Raw genomic sequence first — 25158 nt, 5'->3', positions numbered from 1 at the left:
TAAAAAAGACTGCAAAACATTTTCCCTGATTCTCTCCTGTGCACTGGTTTGTCTTTCATATCTGTCGCATTGACATAGCTTTGTCTTCTCAAACCAGTTAGTTCTTTTAATTGTTCAAAGGGAGCCTCTGTCATTGCAGTCCCCATGGAATCTGTCACATTCAGAAATCCAGCTCAGTGTTCTTTGATCATGACATTGGCTTTTCTTGCCTCAGTTGCCTCTTCTGCAGAAACAACTCTAATTATCATTGGTATCTGCTCTTGATTGTTAATATCTTGGGTGCAGTCCAACATAATAGAATAATATATGCCAACTTTCCAGGCAGAAGTAATTTCCTTTTTGACCATGTTCCTCAGAAAGTGATTAAATTTATTTCGAATATTTTTGCCCAAATGATGATCATGAATTTCCTTCAAGGCAATTCACTGGGGATGTTCTTTCATCACAAGATAATATTTCCCAAGCAACTGCACAGATTTAAAAAGTTTGCTATAGTAGAATGAATAGAATTTTCCACTGAACTAAGGTTCCATGCAGCCTGATCCTTTTCAAAATAACTAGTTAATGAACTATCAGATAATTTATCAATTGAATGATTTTACTTCAGTCTGATTTCTAAGTCTCCTCACATATAATGGTTGTTCATATGTGCTACTTATTTCTTGTGTCTCATTCTAAGAGGCCAAGTCTTTTAACAATCTCAAATATAATTCTAGGCTAAAGCAAAAACTCCAGATAAACAACTTGTAGCAAAAGTAATAAACACTCAGTTGAAGTGGAATAGAGATGCCACTGGTGTGAAAAATGGAAAGTTGTGCCTTTTCTTCCATTACCATCTAAAGGAACATTCTAACAATTTGTTTGCACCGACCCAGCACTCACAAGCAAAAAGGGACCTCTGTTATTGACTACTGCAATTTGTCAGGGTCGTTCAGCACATCTTTCAGCTGCCTCACCAATAACATTTGCTCCTGGTTCTCTTTTTTCAGACCTATTAGAAGAAATAAAACTGTCTTTGTTGAGGAGATTATTTTCAGAAGTAGGAGCACTGGCACTTTGGTGGGATGAACATTCATTAGTAGAAAATTCTGATGAAGCAAAATACTTGATTTCAGAAATCCTAAAAGGCTTGACTTTGCTTTACATTATTGGCTTCTCTAGCAGGCTTTTTCCACTTTCTCATTAGGTTAGGCAGCCACATACTTATCCTAGCCTTAAAGCTGGATGCCAGGGTCTGAGCAGTGTTTCTAGGAGGGTAGAAGTACTGGTTTTGCCATAGGAGTGGCATGCTTTTAGGTCAGTCCTAAATGAACTGGAACCAGACCTTGAAGTATGAGATTGGGGATTTACTACAAACAAAAATGTTCCTTAGGAACAGCCTCTTGAGTTCTACCTTGTATCAAAATGAAATAATCTGTATCTGCAGTTAGCCCCTTCATTACAGATGACCTGAAACTCTAACGAGGGGTTAGTGGGGTGTCTTTTTCCCTCAGCAGTTCTATCATTGACCTCCATTTCCTCATGGGAAATGCCCCCTGATTGACATGCAAAATGCACTTCCCTGTGTGGGGCAAGCAATACTTATGACACCCAATCTAGTCAGACTGCTTTAAAAGGGATGCTTTTTTCTTCATCCGGAATTAACCCATGGGTGTGTTTGATGTCAGCTGGTATAGCTCATAAACCACCTGGAAACAGTTTGCTGTTGAGTAAAATTCTTTAGTCTCATCTATGCTGGAGTTAGTCCAAATTTCATCAGTGGCTACACTGACCAGGATGGCTGTGCTGAAAGCTTTGAAGAGTCCTGACTTATTTTCAGCAAGACAGTGCACTTTGGTGCTTAGAGAAGGTTAGCTTGTTATAGTAGGGGCAGTACCTGGTAGGCTGGGGGAGCTACAATCAATGCAGCAACAATACAATCAATCCACCAACATTGTGGTGTTGGTACCGGTGATCAGAGAGAGTTCTCATTTGGAAAAAGGAAGCACAGTGTCTGCAGGCTGCTGAAGTGGCTTCTTCTCCTGGTCTTGAATTTATTTACAAAATGAAATGTCAAACCTATTTTAGGCAGGGATCTTGATACCTATATGATAGCCCCTCAGGGGAGAAGATGCAGAATCTTGTTTCTGACAGCTCAGAGCCAAAAAGACTGAATTTTAGCAGGGCAGAAAGGCAGGCTGGGGATAATCAAGTTCTGAAGATCACAACTGATTTAACCTCTGTCTCCTCCCCCCCACCCTGAAGTTGGGAATCTCTTGCTAAGACATGGCACATAAGTTATTGTAGGCCAGTGAATAGGCACCATCACTGCTGTCTGCTCTGGAGAACAACAATTAAACAGGGAGTGAGTGCTAGTGTCTCTGACCAGCTCTGTAACGTTTGTGCCACTCTGGTAGTAAAAAGAGATAGAACGTGACCTCATCTTCCCTGATGGGGAGGAGGAGCTCCCCAGGCTTGGCGAAGCCTCCAGTGGGCTATCACAGCCAGCCCACCATCACCTCACAGGTCCTGGGGCAGAAAGGAAAACAAATGGTATGGCTAAGGTGGACTGTTATCCAGCAGATGGTCCAGTGAGGACCATTACCAGATGCTTTTGGTTAAAAAGTTGTATCAACCTTTAAATCTATTCCAGGGATGGTTCCATAATCACAGAGCATAACCTGCTCCTTATTGACGTCTCTGTCTCTCCCCAGTCTCCCAAACACTGAACAGAAACTCAGTGTAGCAGAGAATGTAGCCCTGAATTATTTACTTATTCCAAGGAGCAGAAGGATGCACTGGATGGGACACAGGGCTGAACAGGAGCCCAGCACTAGAGAAATGGAGGGACTGAATTGTCATGTACCTGAACAGAATCTGATGCCCCTGGAAGATGGTTTGGGCTGGTTGAGTTTCATCCCTAAACCATATTCAAGAGGCTGATACTCACAACTGGAGAAAACCAGGGGGCAGGAGTGAGTGTCCATTGGAAAATTCTGCAGCTGGAGAAGACATTCAGCCTCTATAGTCAGCCTGGAAAAGACAGAAAGACTTAGCATTAATGCGGAGGATTTTGACTTCAAACACAGCTGTATAATAGCTACATGTTCTGAAGAAACAAGTTGTCCTTAAAAGATGCCAGTTCAATGCAATAAAAACTGTTTGTGGGAAAGGGTCCATTTCAGCACTCATTTGAAAATGCATTTAAAAAGTCTCAGAATGGTTAAAATGTGCAATTTGATATATTCAAGATAAACATTTCCAATTTTCTGGCTCAACATTTATTTTATTCAGATACATAAATGTTGTAATAAAAACACCCCAAGTCAATTCAAAATATTGTGAAATGATTGTGAATTTTTTGAGGGACCTAAACCATTAAAAAATTATTTGCTTGGAACTTTTTTGAGATTCTGATCTTTAGTCTTGATTCAAGAGAGATTTCTTTTATTTTTTAGAATTTTTCATAGTACTTGAAGTCACCCATGGATCCAGGAAGGGGGAAGGGAAGGGCAACACCCCACTTTGGTTAAGCAGTGCATGCAGTGAGCTCTGGGCTCACTGCTTGGTCAGCAGGGGCTCCTGCCAGAGCTGTGCATGAGCAGTGAGCTCTGAGCTCACCAGCTGATTGGGGCTGTGCCTGACCAGAGCTCCTACTTTCACATGGTTCCAGAGCCAGGCTTAATGCTGCTGCTTTTTGCCTTTTCCCTTCCTCCCCCTTTCACTGAAGTCAGCAGCAGAGGAAAGGAGACAGAACCTACCCCTTAGTCCAGAACTGTGAAAAAACCAAGGGCTCTTGCCAGACCCTGCACCAGGAGCTCACATGCAGCACAGCTAAAGGGTATGGGAGGATGACCAGGCCACTACAACCCCTCTGGATCCACCCTTGCTTACAACCCATTTCCCATTTGGTTCTACTGTGTAACTGTGGGAGCTGTCTCATCAAGATGCCACACCATCACATCTGCTGTTGGCAGGACAGCAGCTGGGAACCTCCCATCCCATGACTCAAATTATCAACTCTTCTTTTTTTTTAACAGTGCAGCCACAAAGGTCTGGTGTCATAGGTTAGCTGCTGCGCCCCAGAAGTACCTGAGTGTGTAGAGCACTTTGCCATCATTCCAGATCCTGAGCAGCTGATTGGGTGTGGTTATCCAGTGAGAGTCAGCTCGCTTGGAGTTCCTGAAAAATGTGTCTGGGATCCAGATGCGGCTCACCATGTTGGTATTCAGAGTGAGGGCTTTGAGGGTGCTGTTAAAGCGAAGGCGCCGGTCATACCATGTCTGAGCAAAGAAGATATCAATGGTGTATTCCTGTAAGAGAGACAGCACAGCATGCCCTGTTAAGATTAATTAAATTAATCGCACCATAGGCATGCAGTGTTGCCTTTGATCTGCATGCTGTCCCATCACTGTGGTTCTAATGAGCTAAGGAGATGCTTAGTTCAGTTCTTGGCCTTTCTCTGGAGATTGTCAATGAAGGTGCTAGCTAGTTCCAGACAGCAAGGTGCATACTTATTATGTGGACCCTTTTCCAGTAGGAACTGGATCAAGACCTTTAAACCCATTTTACACCAGCCTGTAAGACTGGAAAGGCTTTTGGCCACTGAATACAGTTCCTTTCTGATTCTGCTATTGCTCCAGTCCAGTACAATCCTAAACCCATGCAGGGTCTCTCTCCTCTGGTGATTCATCTCAGTGGAATTTTTATGCTTGCATTGTTTCCTCCCCCCTGCTTTCCCAGCTGCTGGCTTGCAGTTGGCTTCCTGAAAAGCATCATTACAATGGAAATTCAGTGCAGGGGAGTTCCCTTGAAAAGTGTGCTCTCTTTTAGGGGCAGGGGAGGGCAGTGCTGGACAGGCTGCTTCATTTTCATCTGAAGTGGAGCCTATGCTCTGTTGTCAGCTAACCAGTGATGAATGATGTTATAGAGGTGGACATGCCCCTTCTAAGAGTGCAAGATTGTGCAAAAATATGCAGTGGCAGAATTATTAAGTGTGATAAATCCCTCTGTCCTGGCCACACACAGATGAGCTGAGGTGAGGGCAGTAAAGTCATCACATAGGTTGTGCTTAGGTTCAGTGTTACAGGTTGGCTTAAACCTCACTGAAACTTTGGGTGAGAAACCCACCATTCACTTGCAGTCGCAATGAGAAGGCACTGATTTCTCTAACTTCAAAAACCAGGTACTGATGCTGCCCAAAACAGAGGAACGCACCAGTCCACTCAGGAATGTTTATGATATGGTGGCTTTGGTTGGCTATTACCATATCCTGGCAGAGGAGAAGTGTGTCTGGTTGGATGAGAGGAAGGTAAGATTGAGAAGCGGGGAGATAGAGCTCACAGACAAACAGAGAAGAACGCTTCAGCACAGCCTGAACAAGCTTGGTTGAAAGCGCTTGAGTGATTTGATTCTTCCCATGCAAGGGGATGGTGTGGGGAGCAGAACATTCTATTTTTTGGTAAACACACGGAGGAAGCATGCCTGACATACCCACCTCCACCTCCAATTTCTCCTCCTAATGGTAACAATCAACAAAACCAAAACTGCCCCACTGCTTGGGTCTAAAGGTGCTAAATACAGTTCAAGGATCAGGTTTGGGATCAAACAGTATAGGCTGCTAGATATTCTGAAAAATTCAAAGGTAGATTTTCAAGTGGCCAAGGTCCAACTGCTCACATCATGGCCTGTACAACCAAAAGTTCAGGAAAGCAGACTGCACACAGGCCTGAATGCTTTCCAGAATCTGGCCTCCTGTTGTCAGCATGGAAGCTTCCTAAGGGCTCCTTAATTTAATCTGCTTTTAGCTGACACTGAGCAAACCTGGGTAGCTTATTTCCAGGGAAGAATGGATCAGATGAGTTTGGTCCCGCTGCCTCTTGCTAAGCAATCCATGGGGAGATGTTCATATTTTACAAATATATCTATTGTTCAAAAGGATCTGAGACAAGTGCGTTCTAGCCAATGGGGACTGCACCAGTGACTCCTTGTGACTCTTCCTATTCATAATTTGCTGTTTGCTCTGTGTGATTGGTCATTTAAACCATGCTGTTTAGAAGCAGTTAGGCATGTTTACCTACCAAATTTACCTACCAAATTCCCTGCCACTGCTGGTGGACGTAGGGGCCCAAGATCCACAGACAGGACCTGTAGTCTCTCTTGCTCTCTTCCTGGGGCGTATTGTAATTTTGGGGTTCTTTGACTTTTAATAGCCTAAGTTTGTTATCAGCTGTTAGGGGGTGCTGTGTGACTTGCAGTATGTATATTCAGGAGGACACAGACTAGATGTTCTTGGATCCTTTTTGACTGACTGGCTGTTGCTTGGTTGTCTGTGATGACAGGGAAATGTACTCAGTGCCCAGGTGGTCCTTCTAGTAATGGGTTCCTGTATTGTACATCTTCACTGGGTGAATTTCAGTTTCCCCAAGGAATTGCTGAGAGAAAATCTTGTAAACTCTAAGATTACATATATGAATACATAGTCACACAAAGTACACCCAACCCTTTCTTTTCATGCAAACAGAATTTGACACATACATGTGCACTAGGGCTGTGCAAAATTTCGCTGGCTGTTTCATTTCGACACTGTTTCAACAAGTTTCGAGCTCAAAACAGCGATATCTAAATGAAACAAAGGGCTTTGAAACAGACTTGAAACAAAATGAGGGTAGTCAAAACATTTTGAAACTTTTGAAATGTTTTGTGTTTCGCTGGGCTTGCCTGCAGGGAAAGAGAAAGTAAGGAGAGAGAGGGGGAAGAAGGGGGAAGGACTGCTATGATATCGACTGTGTAGCTGGCCAGTGACTGTGATCCTTCCCTGAGGTCCCTTCCAATCCCAGTGCTCTGGGGGAGGGATGGAAGAATAGCATAAAAAGCAGCATTGTTTGAACTGGCCTACTTTCTGCCTTGGCGTCAGTTACTATGCTATCTTCCAGAAGCTCAGCAGCATTAGACTACAAAGACTACTACCATTGACTTCCTACTTGCTAGCCTAGCAAGTGGGATTCCTCAATACCTTTTGATTTCTTTCTATACCCTTTTATTTTATTATTATATTTATTGATTGTTTTTCTTCAATTTCATAATTATATTGCATATTATAACATAGAATTTATATAGGAAAATACAGGTATACATTTATATATTTTTATAAAGACACGACACTATGAAACACACCAGGAAGTGTGCTGGAAAGCCAGCTGGAAAGCCTTCGGGGAGGGGTGGAAGAGGAGATAGAGGGAGAGCTGTAAGTTCCACCCCCTTCCCCCAAACTGAGATGCAGCCTCTTTGCTACAACAAGTAGGCATGAGACTGCCAATAGTTCTACAAGCAGCAAGGAAAGGGGAGCAGTGCCAGAACCAGTGCCACAGCCTGTGCCTGCATCTCTTGCAAGAGTACCAGCCATAACCACCCCACCACCACTATGACAACACGCAGCAGCACCAGCATAAGACTCTCTTCCACCCCCACTTCACTTCCCATCCTGAGCCTTCCAGTGCCAGAGAAAGAGCTGGATCTGGATCTGAGTGCCCTAGCAAGGGAAATTCTGGGGAAGGAGGGGGAATCATCTGAGTCTGTACTCCACACTCTTCAAGCTTCCCCTAGAGCCTGGTCTTCCTTCCCAGAAGGCACTTCAGAGGAGGCTGAGGTAGAGGTTGAGGAGGCAAGTGGCTCAACTGAGTCCATTCCTCCTGTTGCTGTGCCTCTTCCTCTCAAGGAGGGGGAAATGGCAGTATCCACACATGCACCTGCACCCCAGAAGTGAGCGGGTAGTGTGTTCTGGAATTATTTTGAGCTGGCAGATGGTCCCATGTATGTGATCTGCCTATACCGTCATGCCAAAACCAGCCAGGGCAAGGGAACAAAACATATGAGCACCATGGAGATTCTGCTGCATCTCTGCAGGCACCGCTCCCTTGCCCTTGCTCCTACTCAGCCTGGCACCAGCAGGAGTATGCCCAAAGGGAAGTTCCCCTCTCGCTCCAAAGCTCCCCCCAAGGCAGAGTCAGGCCACCCTGGAACAGTGGGGGATGGTGGACAGAAAGGGGGCCCATTGCAAGGGTGAGCGAGATCACTCAGAGCGCTAGGGAGAGGGTTGCTGTGGATGGCCAGCCCTTCTCCTTAGTTGATCAGCCAGGGTTCAGGCAGCTCATGGTGCTTGTGGCCCCATCATATCAAGTGCCCACATACACCACCTTCAGAAGGATGCCCTCCTTGTATGAGACATGTAAGGAATACTTGAGGGAGGAGTTACACAAGGCAGGTCTGCAGGTGGCCCTACATTTCACCTTGGACATCTGGAGCAGCCGGGGTGGAGAACATACATAGCTCTCTGTCACAGGGCACTGGTGCAACCAGTCAGGCCGTCGGTGGACTCTCCTTCAAGCCAAGGTGATGGATGAGTCCCATACAGCAACCGAGATCATGGGGGCCATGAATCATTTGGTGCAGGGTTGGTTCATTGGGCAGAGTGATCTCACCTGTGGGTTCATGGTAACTGACAATGAGGCCGATACGGTCAAGGTGGTCTGTGGCACACAAGTTCCACCTTATAGTTGGGCAGGGGGGCAGGGCTCCCAGTGGTGGTGCCAGCAGCACCAACAAGCTCATTTCCAAATGCAGGAAGGTGGCAGGCTACCATCTCCCAGATCTTGGTGGTCCTCAAGCCCTTCCTTGTGGCCAACAAGACCTTCAGTCCTATGTCAAGCTGAGGAAACACCTGCAGTTGGTGTGTGTGTGTGTGCTGTTCCTGGATAGAAGGAATAGTAAAGAAGCCAGAGAATGGCACAGCCCTAATGTGCACCTGCTTGTGGAAAGCCCAGGGATGTTCTTAAAGCATATTTGCATGTTTTATTTGAAAAATTGCTTGAAGATACATTTTTGGCTGCATTGGCTTGGCTCTCATTGGAAGTGGGAATAAATTGGTAGGGCATGCTTCAGGGCAGGTGTCACAGGCAGTGCTAAGGATATTGTATCCATCTGCAATTTGGGACAAGACTTCCCCATGCCTTAGTTTCCCCACCTGGAAAATGTATTTTTATAAAATATCACTATTAGAATAATGTATGAGGGGAGGTGTTCATTAACAATACAAAAAAATTAGGTCACTTGAGGAAAGGCACTAACAGATTACTGTGAGAGTTAAATATCAGTCCATCTGCCTGGCGCATATTTAGTCCTTCTCTTTCTCTCCCTCCTCCCCCTGCTTTACTCATTCTGTCTCTCTCTCACGCTCTTTCTCTGTCTCCTCACTCACAGACAGACATGCATGCATGCTTATACACACTCCAATACTGCTTCAGATGGAAAAGAATCATGCCTAGCAAAATAAAACCCCTCCCACCAGTAACTGCAAAGATGGGTGCCCTGAAAGTCCTGGCAAGCTCAGATACTATGACATGTAGTTCTTTATTTAGAAATCATGTGGTTTAAGATCTGATTTACCCATCCAATGCTGCCCCACGACCCTGCCATCTACACTCAATCAGTTTCATCACTGGGAGCGGCATTTATACTACTCTACTGTGTTTCATCAGGCATTTTTCTCGCACAAATGTTGTGGATGATAGCAGAGGCCTGATTCCAGAGGGATGGCAATGTAAGCTTTATTCACATAGCAGGGAATGGATATTAGAGAAGAGGGGTAGACAGGAGGGTTGAGGCTGCCTCCCAGCATTTACCAGTGCAATTAACATGTGTGTGCATGGCTTTGAATGTGCAGATTTCTTTTGTATGGCACAAACCATGTCTCCTCATTGCATATGCATGAAGTGGTAATTGAGCTTGGTGACCAATTTTACTTCAGGCCACAAGACTGCATTTGGAATAGCTATCATGTCATCTGAGATCCATATGGTGTGGTCTGTATCCACTGCTCAGAAAAAAAGTATACACAATGCTTAATACCATGGAGAGCCTCAATGAATCACATAACAACCAGGAAATGCAAGGAAGAAGATAAAATGTTGTCCATAAGCAGCCTTACACTGTATTAGAGAATCACGCTGGCAATGTGTAGGTTTAGTAGAGAGGATACTTTCCTTTTAAAATAACTTATTTTCCAAAAAAATTACCCTGCCGATCTAAAATTTCCTATGCTGCATCTAACTGTAGAAGTGAATGTGTATACATGGAAATATTATCATTCCAAAAGCAATTTATTTGGCCAGTTATCTGAATGCAAAAAGAACCCAGCTTTCATTGATTATTTTTGCTGGCTTTCTGTTCTTCCTCGCAACCTCCCCTGGTCCTCTGCTGGAGAACCTTCTGGTCTGTATGAGCTCCTTCCTGCCTTGTGCCTCACTGAAGTCCCTCTTCAGACACATTTGCTGACTTCTTTTCTCTCTGCAGAGCACTGGGAATGCAGTTCTGAAGGGTAAGTGCTTCAAGCTTGGACCAGGAACCAGGAATTCCAATTCAGGGGAGGGCTAGGGAATGTTCACACTGTGACAGCAAACAGCTCACTCCCCTCACCAAAGTAATACACTCCACTCATCTGCTCTGTATGCATTCCCTGAGAGCTGGGTAGGAATTGCACTGGCATTCTGTATGCATCAGTGCTGGAAATGAGTGTGTTGTGGAGATTTGCTGGCAATGTGCTCAAGACCTGGGTTTCCAGTGTGCTCAAGAGTAATGGTTTGGGGTTCTTAGTTTAAAGCCTGGGGTTGACATGTACTGAGCTCCCAATGAGTGGGGTGCAGACACACCCCTGGAGATCCTAAATTGGTGTCACCTATCACTTCCTTCTGATCCCTTGTAAGTTACACCAAAACTGTCACTCGCTTATCAGACTGTAACTTTCTTCCCTATTGCTAGGGATCTATTCTATTTGTGATTGTGCATTTTTTTGCAGAAACTTTAATAAACACTGGTTTCTGCAAAGCTCATGAAAATGGTGATTCCTGTGATTTTGGTATGGAATCACCAAGAAAAAAAACTTACCAAAAATTAAATGCTGGCTCCCCAGTGCAATCTGGTGGTCTTCAGGTCCACTGCAGTCCGGTCTCACAGCATGAAGGGGAGTTGCTGGCACGAAGGAGAACGGCAAAGGTGGTGGCCGCCCCCTCCTCCAGCCCCTGCTGCTGACTGGCCAAGAAGGCTGCCTATTGTGCAGCCCTGCCCCTCTTTACCAATCAGCAGAAAGGGGTGGGATTGCATAATGGGCAGTCATCTTGGCCAATCAGCAGCAAGGGGGCCAAATCAATACCAGCTAGCCTGTCACACATGTTTATCAAGAAGCAATAAAAACTGAAGATGATTATTGGACACTAATAACTAATAATAATAATAATTAAACAGCAACAATAACACAAACCATTATCCTATTTTAAATCTTCAAACATTATGCCATCCTCAACCCTCTCAAACCATGGGGTTCTGGCAGAATACTGAAGAGACTACTTTAAGATCAGTAGCACAGCAGAAGCCTACTAAATGCCTAAGAGGTTGCACTGCATTTTCAATCATTTAATAAGCATGTTGGTCTGAGTGGGTATTTTTTTGTATGGAAACTACAGTAACAGATTGAAGAGGCAAGCCAGGATCAAGGAGCACTGGCATAGTTCCATGGAAGACCCTATTGCTGGAGAAACCAGTTGTGCTGCCTATTTGGGACTGAGCTGCATTGGCCTAGCTACCCAGAGACCTGTGAGGGAAGTTGAGGGCATGCCATTTTCCCCTATACCAGCCCTATGCCCCTATGTCCAAGCTATCTTAGACTTCCAGAAACAACCACTTCTCTCACAAAATGATCGTACCCTTGGGAAGAAACTCAGCCTTTGGAAAAGAGATATATCACATCAGTAAAACAAGACATAAAATACTGCCCTCCTTACACCTGGAGTGCAGAACCGGCTTAGGCTCAGAAGCTGGAATTATCCCTAATTGCTTTGCTGTGACTTGATCATTGAAACTCATCTTTTTCTGCCTTGGCTGATGTTAAATTAAGTGGAGCTCTGCTGACTTGTGTTAGCTGAGGCCTTGCCTCTGCATCTTTAGCAACTTCATGCAAAGCCTTGTTTGCCAGTTAAGTATTATGGATTATCTATTTCTTTCTTACTTTTTGTTACGATAGAAACTGAGTGAAAATGAAATTAATCTCTCTGGGGTAGAGTTAATAGTTGTAATAAAATTATAGTTTTCACTTGTAGTCTACTTGCTTGAACTGTGGTTAACAGCAATGAAGATTTAGAATATTTTGTTGACTGCTGGCAAGATCCAGTATTTTCCGCAAATGAAACAGAAATGTACTGAGAAAAGATGAACGACATTTAATCAGACACCTTGTATTACCACTGGCAAAGCCCAGACAAACATCATCTTCCCTCTGTCTTGAGGTGCTGGATCCCAGCTCTCCTGTTCCTAACCTCTGCTCCTGACCTGCTCTTTGTCAAGTCACTGCATTGCTGAGGGCCCCCCACTTCTCCTCTCATACTTTGTCTGTCATACATTTATTCTGTAAGTACTTTGGGTCCGTTTCTCACTCTGTGTTTGTACAGCACCTACCATCATAGATCCCCAATCTCAGTTTAAGAGCCCTGCCTAGTACCTCCATGTCAAAAATAAGTATTCACTGTTGCAAAATGTTACACAAATCAGATTAAATTGATGGCCAGTTCTGCATCTTCAGGGAAAAAGGTGAGATGAAGGAAAGGACGTGTTTTCCACAAATAAGGCCCCTAAATGATTTCTGGCTTTGACAGAGAGTGACTGGGTGAGCACACAATGATCAAAAGCATAACACTTCAGTGAGTGGCTTTTTCAAGGTGACACCTAGAGTTTCCTGTCTGCTTCTGTTCCACAGGAATCCCTGCAGTGCTGTCCTTGTGTTAACATCTTTTACCTCTGTCCTAGGACTCTCAATTGTGACAACCATTTTTTAAATGGAAAATTTTCTGTAAAAGTTGTAAACTCTATCTATCACCACCTTCTGCACTCTTGCCAAAAGAAGTGACACGCTGTACAATATAACTCCACTGACTATAAACTTGGTGCTGTATGTCTCTCACACTTTCTCTGGCTCTTAGAAACTGGGACTCTGGGAATGCTTAAAACTGGTTGTTACCTCAAAGGGTCAGATATAACCTCTGGTATACACCTGTGCACCCCATACTTCTCTGCACATAATCTTAAGCACACATGCACAGAAACATCCTCCCCAGTCACTGTTCACTTCTGAGAGAGACAGAGTGATGTAGGACAGTCTTTTCAATGCTAGGATTTTTTCTTGGGATTTCCTTTCTATATAGCTGGGACTCCCACTTCCATACGGCAGTAGGATAAGGACAAGGTGGTGGTAACCCCAGTATTGAAAACTAGGAGTGGAACTAGAGGCCAGGGGAATTACGATGTCCCAGACACAAGAAACACAAAACACAGAACCTCATTTTCTCTACCTGAGATATAGTCTGACCTGGATGATGGAAGAATTAACTGGATACATGCACTGAATGTGTACGTGTGCACATGAACTGGTTCTCCCTCCTTTTGTTCCCCCATATCCTACCTTACCCATCTCTTGGATGCTTATGCTTTGAAAAAAACCCATGGTTCACTCAGAGAAAAGTCACTTTTATTTCTACTACATTTAGTGCTTTAAGTCTGTAATTTCTTCACATATCTTTAAAACTTCCTTGTGATGACTCTTTTTGTGTCCCACAGCAATGTCATTCAATGTAATTTCCTCTTGGAAGCTCAAGGTGGGTTACTGTTACCTTTATGCCTTGCCCTCTCTGTAGGGCAGCACAACTTGGCATGTGAATTCTGGTATTGTTGGCCCCACAGCATAATGACTTTGATATGCATGTTTTACTTTCTGATTAGTAGCTGTTACCCAAGAGATCTGGAATAGTCCTTGAACTGAGACATGACATCAGCCAGACTGGTTTATAGAAGCACAGTCTGTCTGTACTCTCCCTGACAAGGTTATTATTAAAAAGGCACAGGGTGGATACAGGATGTTGCAGGCAGATGGGGAAGCATAATTAAGGTGGATTCTCAGTGAAATATTATGCAAAGCAGTGCAGAAAGAATCAGCCTCCTTTTGGTTTGAATCCCCTACTCGCTATTCAGGGGGAGAAACTACATGTAAGCACCTTCAGAGTCAAACAGCGACACAGTCCAGCTACAGTGACCTCTGGAAAGCACTTGGGGTCTTTGGAAACAAAGCAACACATGTCAAAAATCTTGCACTAGATGTGCTCCCTGTCAGATTCGCCCCCTGGGCTGACAAGATTTTAAATGCTGTTTTAGATGTGCTGAGAGTGACACCCAGCACAGTCAGGGGCTTACAAGAGACACACATACAATAATGAGGGAAGAATAATAAGCAGCAGTAGCATAGCAGGCCAGTTAGGTGCTCTTGGTTATTTGTCCTTTAATATGACGAGGGAGCACTCGATGAAATGAAGAGATTACTCATTTAGCAGGGATGAAAGGCCTACCTTTTCCACAGCATGCAATTAACCTGATAACTCACTGCCGCAGGGCAATTCAGGGAGCTTCTACTGACCAGCTGAGATTGATTCCTAGAGTCCCAACTTGCATCTACAGTGGCACTCACAAAGACAAAAATGTAAGGGTTGCTTGTGCTTCAGGGCACCTTCAAATCAGGCAGAAACAGCTTCCCAACCCTCTGTTACATGCAATATAAGAGGTATTAAACCTGCTCCAAAGGCACCCAGCACTAGACACATTTGGAGACTGGACTGGATAATTTGTTCCACAGCAGCGAACATGAAGATACAATTGTCTGGGCACCTGTTTTGCTTCTACACACCTGGCCAGCTTCTAACTCTGCTTCTTGCACCTATCAGGGCTCTGGTTCAGTGTTTTTTCTGGCCTTCAGTTCTATCCATTTACTATTTCCATACATGTATTTGGTTTCTTGCTCATTTTATTTCCTGCCTAGAAGCTTCCTTTGAACCTTGGTATTATCAAGTCCTATTACTAAGGACAGCAAGTGAGAACACTTCAGCTCCCACTACCTTTTCCCTCTTTTGTCCAAAGGCAGGATGCTAAGCTGTGTCCCATGATGATAACAAGGGAAGGGCCCTGTATCAGATCCATCAGAGAGAGGCCTAAGGTGGTAGAGAAAGTGTGTGACACAGTAGCCATGCCTACACAAGTGGTGGACTGCACAGTTGTTACTGTGCAGTACTGGCCCTGAATGCTTTTTTTCAACATTACTGCTCTACTAGCTGCCCCACCAGCAGGTGGGGGCAGGAGGCTGGGACCTACCCCACCCCTATAGCTCTTTCCAAGTCCCATGCCTCAACTGCCCAAAAGGGGCACAGGGTTGGGACCTGTCCCTGACCAGGACAGCTCTCAGCCCCTGCTCCATGTTGCCTGCTCAGCTCCATGATCCAGCCTGTTCCGCACCCAGCTCCACCTGGTTCCCCACCCAGATCCACGATCAGGGAGATGAGCAGGGAACAGACTCTCCAGCTTTGTTCCCCACCCAGCTCCGTGCTCACAGAGCTGAGCAGGGAACAGAATCTCCAGCCCCTGCCAGCAGGGAGCTCCCAGTGACAACTCCGCAGTTGGGGGCTGGCACTAGGAGATCCTTATCTCCCAGCCCAAGCTCCACAGTTGCAGGTCTTGGGCTGGGAGATATGGATCTCCCAGTGCTGACCCTATGCTCGTGGACCTAGTACTGGGAGATAAGGATCTCTCAGACTCTGCTCCAAGATTGCAATCTCCCAGGCCCAACTCCCTATTTGTGGGGGGCTTGGAGCTGACTGCTGCTGGAGCAGAGGGACATAGTCTGGTGGTAAAGCCTGCCCTGGCAGCAGGCAGCTGCCAGGGGCACGGAGCAATCTCCTACCCCCTGGTGGCTGGTTGACCAGGAGCAGACTTGCTTTAATCACAAGTAAATTTGCTACTTGCATTTGCAGGTAGCAAATTTACTCATGATTAATGAGGCTTACTGTGCAGTAAGTGTGTGCATGTGTAGGCACACACTCTTATTACACAGAAAACTATGCTACTGTGCAGTAAAGCATCTTGTGTAGATGTGTCCAATAACATTGCAATTTGTGTCCTTTCTCATCACAATCAAAGGTGCTCACTAAAAGTTTAGAAAAGTGTCACAACTTTTAGGGCCATTTGTGTATGCTTATCCAGCAGGTTTTGTAGAACCAGCTGGCATTTGAGTCTTCAAGAAGAGTCCTGTGCTGTGCTAGCAACTGCCTTTTGGGATTATCATTATGGTAAAGTCCCTCTAGGTCCCTCTTTCCTCCCACAATGAGCAACACAATTTTAATGCATTCCTTCCCACTGATCAATAAATAGCACTGAAAAGAGATGGGCCCAAGATGCGTTCCACACACCTGGTGTTGAACATCACCAAGATTTTGGGTATGTTCTAAGTGGAGTTTCTGAATTAAGTAGTTGCACAGACAGCAGCTAGGCCTTAGGCTCACATCTGGATCTAAACTTCCCCAGGCCTCAGGCCTATGTGGATCCAGGCTTCCAGCTCAAGCTCATCACTACCAAAAGTGTGGTTTACATCACAAGCCCTCCAAATCCTCCACAGACATCACTTAACCCTTTAGGTTGTCTTACCAAAATGGGTACCCAAAACTACATGGAATGGCCCACCACCCAAAGCCAGATGCACATCAGCTTCCTTCTTTGACAAGAAGACATTTCTTCCTAGCGGTGCAGGTTAAGCCAGACATAGCTTTAGGCTTGGTACACAGATCACTTAAGGCAACGCACAGGGCTGAGAATCCCTGCTGCAGGGTTACCAGCTACATTTCTGGATGCTGAGAATGGGTTTGGGACCCACTTCTCCCTTATACTCAGGCCCTTTTACACTGCTCTGGCAGTGTGGGAACTCTGCAATAGTGACCACAATGAAATTAAGTTTGACTTCCTGCAGGAGGGGAAACATGAAGAAAATCTATGGTAATATCCTTTAACTTTATAAAGGAAGACTATACCAAAATGAGGAGGCTAGTTAGACAGAAGTTAAAAGGGGCTCCTAAGAAGCTGAAGAACATACAAGTAGCATGGGAACTACTTAAGAACATCATACTGGAGACACAGAGCAAATGTGTACAGAACATCAAAGAAAAAAAAAAGAAAACGAAAATGACCAAAAGAAAACCGGCATAGTTTAATGGCAAAGTTGTGAAAGCAATAAGCAGAAAAAATACTTCTTTCAAAAAGTGGAAGGGAAATCCTAATGAGGGGAAAAAATTGCATAAACTCTGGCAAATCAAATGTAAAACTATAATAAGGTAAGCTAAGACAGATTTTGAGGAGGAATTTGCTAGACACAAAAGGTAACAATAAAAATTTCTTTAAATACATTGGAAGCTGAAGACTTACCAGGGAGTCACTTAGGCCTCTGGATGATCAGGATGGAACAGGGGTGCTAAAGTTTCTGGTCATTGCCAAAAGCTAAATGTATTCTTTGCATCTGTCTTCATTATGGAAGAAGTTAAGGAAATGCCCTCACCAGATCCACTCCTCTCTAGGAACCTGAGGTTTCAATAGATGAGGTCATAAAGGAAAATGATAAACTAAACGGTAGCAAATCACCAGGACCTGATGGTATTCACCCTAGGATCCTGAAGGGAGCTCAGACTGGAAACTGCTGAACTCCTAACTCCAGCATGCAACCTATCACTAAAAACAGTCTCAGTACCAAAGGACCGAAGAGTTGCCAATGTACTTCCAATATTTAAAAAAAGGCTCAAGGATGATAAATGGTATGGAGGGGCCTACCTATGAGGAGACACTAAAAAGGCTAGGCCTGTTCAGTTTCATAGATTTTGATTTCATAGATTTCTAGGGTCAGAAGAGACCTATTAGATCATCAAGTCCAAGCCCCTACTTTGGGCAGGAAAGAGTGCTGGGGTTAAGTAACCCCAGCCAGTAGGGGTGTGCAAAGCGGGCTCTATTTGATTCAGATTTGGCCCAAATCAGGGACAGTGATTCAATTAGTTGATTCAGATCACTGTCCCTGATTCAATTTGGCAGAATCCGAATCTGAAGATTGGATGCTGATTCAGAGAATCAGCGATTTGGACATAGATACACCTTTAAAAGTTTTTTTTACATACCTTGAGGTAGCAGGTGCGGCTTGTGATTGCTGCGATGCTGGGGCACATGAAGCGTCCCACAGGAGTGTGGGGGGGGCCTTCCACGTGCTAGGCAGCAAACTTCGAAGTGAACCAGAAGTCCTTCTAGTCCACTTCTGGGTCTGCTGCTGAGTGCGCTGGGGAGCCCCACGTGCTTCTGTGGGACACTCCATGCACCCCAGCATCACAGCACTCACAAGTCCCTGCTACTTAGAGGTATGTAGATAAAACATTTAAAGCTGTCTCTGTCTGAATCTCTGATTTGATTTGGAGAGATTAAAGGGTCCTGTGATTTGGGTCCTCAGATTTGGAGATTTGGCCACTGAATTGGGCCAAATCTCTGCCGAATTGAATCAGGGATTGTTAGGATTTGTGCTATTTAACATATTAATAAATGATCTGGAAAAGGGGGTGAATAGTGAGGTGGCCACATTTGTGCACGACACAAAATTATTAAAAGTGATAAGACCCAAGGCAGACTATGAGGAACTAGAGAAGGATCTGGCACTATGGGGTGAATGGGACTAAATGGAAAATGAAATTTAATATAGGTAAGTGTAAAGTGATGCACATGAGCAAAAAAATCCCAAGTTACACCTATACTATGATGGGCTCTACAATACCTGTTACTGTACAAGGAAGAGAACTGGGACTCATTGTAGACAGTTGACTAAAAATATCAACTCAGTGCTCAAAAGCTGTCAAAAAGGCAAACAAAATTTTAGGAATTATTAAGAAGGGGATTGCAAGCAAAACTGAAAGTATCCTCATTCCCCTTTATAATTCCATGGTATGTCCACAAGTTGAATACTGTACCCAGTTCTGGTCCCCATACATCAAAAAAATATAGAAGAACTAGAGAAGGTACAAAGAAGGGCAACACGGATGATGAAAGGTATGGAGAGGATTCCACATGAGAAGGCACTACAGGCACTTATTAGGAAGCTCTTTTTTGCTGCTGCTGCTGCACTCACCACCCATGAAGAAGGCCAACTACAAATACTCATGAATCATCTCTCCCACACTTGCAGGATATTTGCTCTGACCATCAGCATCAAGAAGATGGTGGTTCTAGGATAGGATGTTCGCCAGTCACCATCTATCATCCTTGACAACATCTCTTGAAGCAGTAAACAAGTTTTGCTACCTTGGATCCACAGTGAATGACAGCCTAACACTGGATGAAGAGCTAAATATGTGCATTGGAAAGGCAGCTACCACTTTCAATAAACTCTCCAAATGAGTCTGGAACAATACAAAACTCACAGTCCAAACTAAACTGCTTGCGTACAAAGCCTACATCCTCAGTGTCCTTATGCATAGCAGTGAAACCTGGTCAACATATGCATATCAAGAAAAGAAGATGAACAGCGTCCACCTACACTGTTTATGGCACATTCTTGATATTAAGTAGCAAGACAGAATCACCAATACACAGGTCATTGCAAAAGCCAACCTGCCAACCATCACTGCAGTACTCAAATAGCTGTGCCTATGCTGGCTTGTCCATCTTCACAGGATGGAAGATGAGCATATCCTGAAGGACATTCTGTGGCAGGACCTGCAAATCTAACATCAGTCTTTACAGCCACAAGAGATAATGCTTCACCAGTCAGTAGAATAGCTGCAATATCCACCATCAGTTGCTGAGGAATGGGTGCTATTAGTCTACTGTGCAGTTAGGTACTGTATGTAAATATGGGTAGTAAATTAACTGCACAGTAGATGCTGACCAGTAGTAAATTTGCTTGAATGATATAGTCCAAAGCTAGCTCTGGCTTGTCTACATGAGCTGCAGTCACACTGTATGCCTTTGGACAGGCTTTGTGGAACAGATTTGCTTTGCACGTTACCTTGTTCATTCTCATCCTCCCAGCTGTTTACTCCCCAGGTTCTCAGCTGGTTATAAAAGCCTTCTTTTCCCAAGTGTGTTGTCAGCAAGCTTGCATGTTGTGCACAGAGCAGAACAGAAATGGTAAGCTGGTAGTTTCACTGGAGCCCAAGGGATTTAGGCTCCTAAATCTTACTGAAACTGAGAACCAGGCACCCCACTGCTGTTAGCCCCTTTGAAAATTGAAGTATTAACACATTTTGTAAAACCAGCAGTGCTATCATATCTTAATCCCTCATTTTGCCAATTCAATAAGGGAGCAAACAGCCAACTTTCAAACAAACACAGACTTTGCAAATCTGGGTTGAACATTTGTGCTGCCAGCTGAACTCAAAGCTCAGAACCAACTACCTGGGAACTTGCGAGAGCTGCAATCTAGACTGGAATTAGGTAGCTCTCACTGAGTAAAAATCTTGGGCTAGTTTTAGTCAGAACTGACAGGGATCATACAATTAGAAATTCAGGGGACAGGTCACATTGGACAAAGCTTTATAAGGGTAAGTTTGAGACAGGCACCTGTTGTTTTCTTGGTAAAGAATTTATAGGGGTTATGGGGTGATTGGCCTAAGGATGAGAGAGAGAGAGTCTCAAAATCTCTCTCTCAACATTAATACTACAGGGGGCCAATAAAAGGGGAAATTTTAAAAAGCACCCTAAAGGTTCTCCCCCTCCCTCCCTTCCCCCCACCAGAATATATCTTTGCTTTTCCCTGTAGTTTACAGATAACCAGTCCTGGGGTGGTTTAGTGCTTGTTTCATTTCTTGAAAAGCCCAGTTATATACAGCCTGATTTTGTTTTATCTAGTCACTTTGAATTTGGTGTATGGGTGGGGGATGCATACATTCAGTGGAATGATTCTGATTTTGCTTTGGGTGCACAGCCTTGGATAATCCCCCAGTCTTTTTGTTTGGCGATGATACCCCTGCAGGCACACATACTAGCACTGTGGGACATAGCTAATGAGCATTTCTAAATAGCTTTATGTTCTAGAATTTAATGCAGAACATCATTACTGTTGTTTTGTTTCATGTTGAAAAGCAACTTTTGGCCACCTTCTACAGTGGTTCTTGGTAAAGGATATAAAGGGAACAGGTGAGGACACCTTGCTGTGGCTCAGCCATAGCAGTCAGTGGTAGCAAAACATTCAACAGGGCTAGTTAGGATGTGAATGACAACAGACTGCAGGACTGGTCCTGCAGACCTAGGCAGTCAGAGCATCTCTGCACTGTGTAGGAAACCATGACCTGTACTTATGAGGCCTAACATGAGTATATCAAGGCTTCCATTAGCTAAAGTAAGGGCGGGGGGGATGAATACAAGCAGTTGCCTAAGGGGAAAGGGATCCCTTTTCCCAGTTCTCCCCTGTGCTCCAGGACTCTTCTTAGAGATCCTTTCTATCCCATCCCTGTCAGACAGAACCCCAGTTTCCCACAGCACATCTCCATGGGAATCACAAATATTAATGCCCCATGATAGCTCAGTGGTGCTACCCTGAAAATCAGTGCAATCAGGGCAGATAATTTTGTTCAGTACCTTCCCTGGCAAGAACATATATATACCCAGTCACACACTGCAAAGTGGTAGGCAGAGATGAGAAGAATTTAGCATGGGTCCCTAGAATAGCTGTGCTTCTTTCAGGTGTTGGGAGATGCTGGATGGACCAGGGTGTAGAATATTGAAGGTCTTACAGATACACTGACAAAATTGGTGGAAGATGTCAGTAGAAGAGCAAGGGAAGGTTAGAAGCAGATAGAAGCACATACACATAAGAAACCACTCCACCCCTGTCTGCTAGGAGGAAGCATTCATATTTATAAGCATCATATTCATTAAAAATCCAATATGTATCTATGTAGATACAACATCCTCACCATGGTTGCCATTTCCTTCTCCATGGAACAGGTAAGCCAAATAATTAAGGTACTTTTAGCCAACTGGAGGTCACAGATTAATCAAAGAACTTGCATGCACAGCAAAGCTCTCTATTGAGTAGATAGGGCATTTCTTCCTAGACAGCATTTTCATGGTGTGCGCAGGCATGGCTGACTCAGGAGCAAACACCTGCTGCCTTGCTGCCATCAGGTTTCAGCTTTGTGAGCAAATCCAAGCTGACCTCCCAACAGCCTATATGGAGTGCACCCAAGTTTCCGCCATTTTAACCATCTCTCCATCCAGACTGGAGCACCAATGGGGCATCTGCCAAGATTACTTTCCAATTCAGTTAATTTTCCTTCAGGCCATCTGTTTTGAGAATGGGGGGCCCAACCATCTGTAAAATGCCAGGATGCTGTAACACACATGCCTCCACTGCACATTAGATGTGTTAATTGCTTATTTTACTCTGAAACTTCCATACTGAGCTTAGTGCCAGACAAGGAAGACTGCAGACAGGTTTTAAGCAGTGAAAAAAATGGCTAATATGTCTAAAGACCTGTGTTCTGTTAGGTTAAGGACGCCACCCAAGATGATTTTGCTGGCACTGGTGCCAAGATTATAGAGGATCTTGCAGGGTGGTATGAGTGCACCCTGCTGGTGGGAGGCTATTGCTGGAAATGGTGTGGTTAAAATCTCAGTTGTATCATCTGATTTTTATGGGGCTGTGCAGTTCAGAAATGAGGTTCTTGTGCAGAAATGTATGGAAGCAGGCTGCATAACACTATCCATGGAACTCCTCTCTTATGTGGTAACCCAACTGTATGCAAATTTGGAGAGGAGAGAGAGCTATTAATAGCAGCTAGAAGATTATAGAATCATAGAAAATTAGGGTTGGAAAGGAACTGAAAAGATACAGGGAAAGTGTGCATGTGTGCATACATGTGTGTGCTTGCATGCAGGCGTGTGTGAAGGAAAGATGAGTCATCAGATAAAGGGAAGTGGAAAAATACTATGATGTGGCCAGCATTTGTGCTGTGCTGGTTTTCAGACTGGTAGTGTCACCAAGTGGCTGTTGTTCATATGTAATGGCAGGACCAGCTAAAGAAATGAGAATTGTTTCAAAAGATTGAAATGAAATTAAATGAATTTAGATTTTAGATGTTCTTGTCAGAAGATGCCCAAAAAGAGGGGTCCATGTAGGAATGTACCAACACTTCTTATTTAATTATGAATGTCACCTTTTTCTGTGTATCCCAAAATTCAGAAGCTCTTGCCTAAGTTACTTGTTACACAAATGAAGTCACCTGTCTCCTGCACTGAAATTCCAGTAGAGAATGTAAGAACCCTGACTGAGTTCAGCTAAGGTTCCCATTCAGCTGTTGATAGGGGAGCACAGATGTTAATTTACTTCAGGGCTTTGTACTCTAAAAATCTATCCCAAAGCAAGCACTTTCCCCCAGAAGGCCTTTGATCGGGTTTTCATATTTTATTTAGCTCTAATTTGAATGCAGCATAAAAAAAAAATATTCCTTCTATGTTCCCTGATAACCATTCTTATGTTTCCTGCACAATAAACTGCCTATAAATAAAGTTCTGGCATAGATGTCACTGAGAAAATATCTGGAGGGGATTAGCGTATGTTTTGGATAATAAATGTAGAGGATTGAATTATTTATTGTGAATAAATTAGCGTTTTTCCTGTTTGGAACTGATCTTGATTTCTAAGAGTGCATTCCTTATGTGCCCACATGGCCCATAATGGCTCACTTCAGCTGGGTATTTACTGTCTGCAGTTTGTGATTAGTTATTTAAGTGCCATGGTATTGGAACTGTTCCCTGCTTGTCTGATATTAATTTATTTTTGCAAAAGACTAAAATGGTGAATACTGACTGTGGACATACTTGTCTGTGTACAAATATGCTTTATTTGCAGAGGAACACTGGTATGAAGGACTGTTCTTTCTCCACACATTTGTGCAAACAGGATGTGGTGCATGTGAATTTCAAGGAGGAGCCATGAATGTGGTTGAAGCAAATGGATCTTGGCTGCTTGGAACTCAACAAATATTGCAAACATGTTTGAAATGTTTAACCATCTCTAATTACAAATAATGATAAAACAATTGGCCATGCACAGAAATGAAGGGTCTGAGCCAAGGCAATGATCCCTATACGAGCAGTACCCTTTTTCAGAACAGAAAATAGTCAGCACATCTACTTCAAATGCATCTTGGATTCAGGTATATTAGGGGCCAGTCACATTGGCATGGATACAAAGTAACTTATCTGAAATCAATGGACTTACTTTAGATTACATTGCTGTGTCTGAAATGAGAATTTGTCTCTTTCTGCCCTAAACTGTCTTGTAATGATGATGTCCGTTTACCAGTCCACAGCAAAACCCACGTCAGGGTGGCTGAGTTTGACTGCTAAGACATTCCTATCTTGTTTGTCCTTATTCTGAAGGATCTCAAAATACTTACACTATAACTGTTGGATTTTATTATTATTTGAAAAGCTGCCGATCTATCATTGTATTCTCTATTCTCTGGACTAATATATAACTTTAACATATATGTCATGTCTGACCATTTTTTCCCCTACTTCCTCCTAGGTAGCCAAGCTAAGCATAGCCAAATCTTAAATACTCACATGAGGTGGACAATTATTAATTTATAACAGGTTAGGAAACCAAGACAAAAATAGGTCAACACATTAACAGCCACAGGCTCTGTATCTGCCGTTGCATAAGTCTAATCCAGGAAGAATCCTGATATTGAGTCATCTGCTATAACCACTTTATCAACTGCCTCTCAAACAAGAATAGCTCAGAAGTTATTAAGAATGCTGATAGGATCAAAATGCAGACATGACAGACCAAATAGCCCAGAGGTTGCTTTTATCTCTTAGAAACCATCTTAGCAGGAACCGACCAGAACCAAGGCTCTTTTTATTTTCCTGAACAGGATCTGTTGATACAGGCCCTCTTTGGTAGCAGTCCCTTGCGTCAGTTTTAACATTGCTTCTTTCCTTGCCTACTTGGGATGTACATGTAAGCAGCCGGTGGGGAGTTCTTTTCATTCACGTTGTGCTTATGCTTTAATTATAAAGTGTGTCAAATGAGGATTTAATTTATATTTTACAAGACAATGTTTGGAAGTTAATTACACATCAGCTGATAATGAACCAACATGGTATTTTTTCCCTAGAATTTTAATGCGTGTACCATAGATGCAAATCTATTCTGCAGCAGTTCAAAGCTGGGGAGGACTAGTGAGCCTCAGGGATCTGAGACAGGTCCTAACCCCCCCACCCCCCCGCAGC

General features: G+C 43.8%; 1 protein-coding gene across 2 annotated transcripts in view; it reads right to left on the bottom strand.

Annotated features, from left to right (window-relative positions):
* Window positions 1-25158, bottom strand: part of LOC109313636 (gamma-aminobutyric acid receptor subunit gamma-4) — a 129394-nt gene that overhangs the window by 57134 nt on the left and 47102 nt on the right. For both annotated transcript variants that reach the window (XM_019540287.1, XM_019540288.1), the window contains 2 exons: window positions 4072-4292; window positions 2930-3012 (listed from right to left, as the gene is read on the bottom strand). In XM_019540287.1, the coding sequence (XP_019395832.1) occupies window positions 2930-3012; window positions 4072-4292 (304 nt within the window). The remainder of the gene's footprint in view (window positions 1-2929; window positions 3013-4071; window positions 4293-25158) is intronic.

The sequence above is a fragment of the Crocodylus porosus genome, unplaced genomic scaffold (genome assembly GCF_001723895.1).
Source record: "Crocodylus porosus isolate Cpor-Errol unplaced genomic scaffold, CroPor_comp1, whole genome shotgun sequence".
NCBI lineage: Eukaryota > Metazoa > Chordata > Crocodylia > Crocodylidae > Crocodylus > Crocodylus porosus.
Note: the sequence above shows the minus strand (reverse complement) of the source record. Positions and strands in the feature narration are given on the sequence as shown.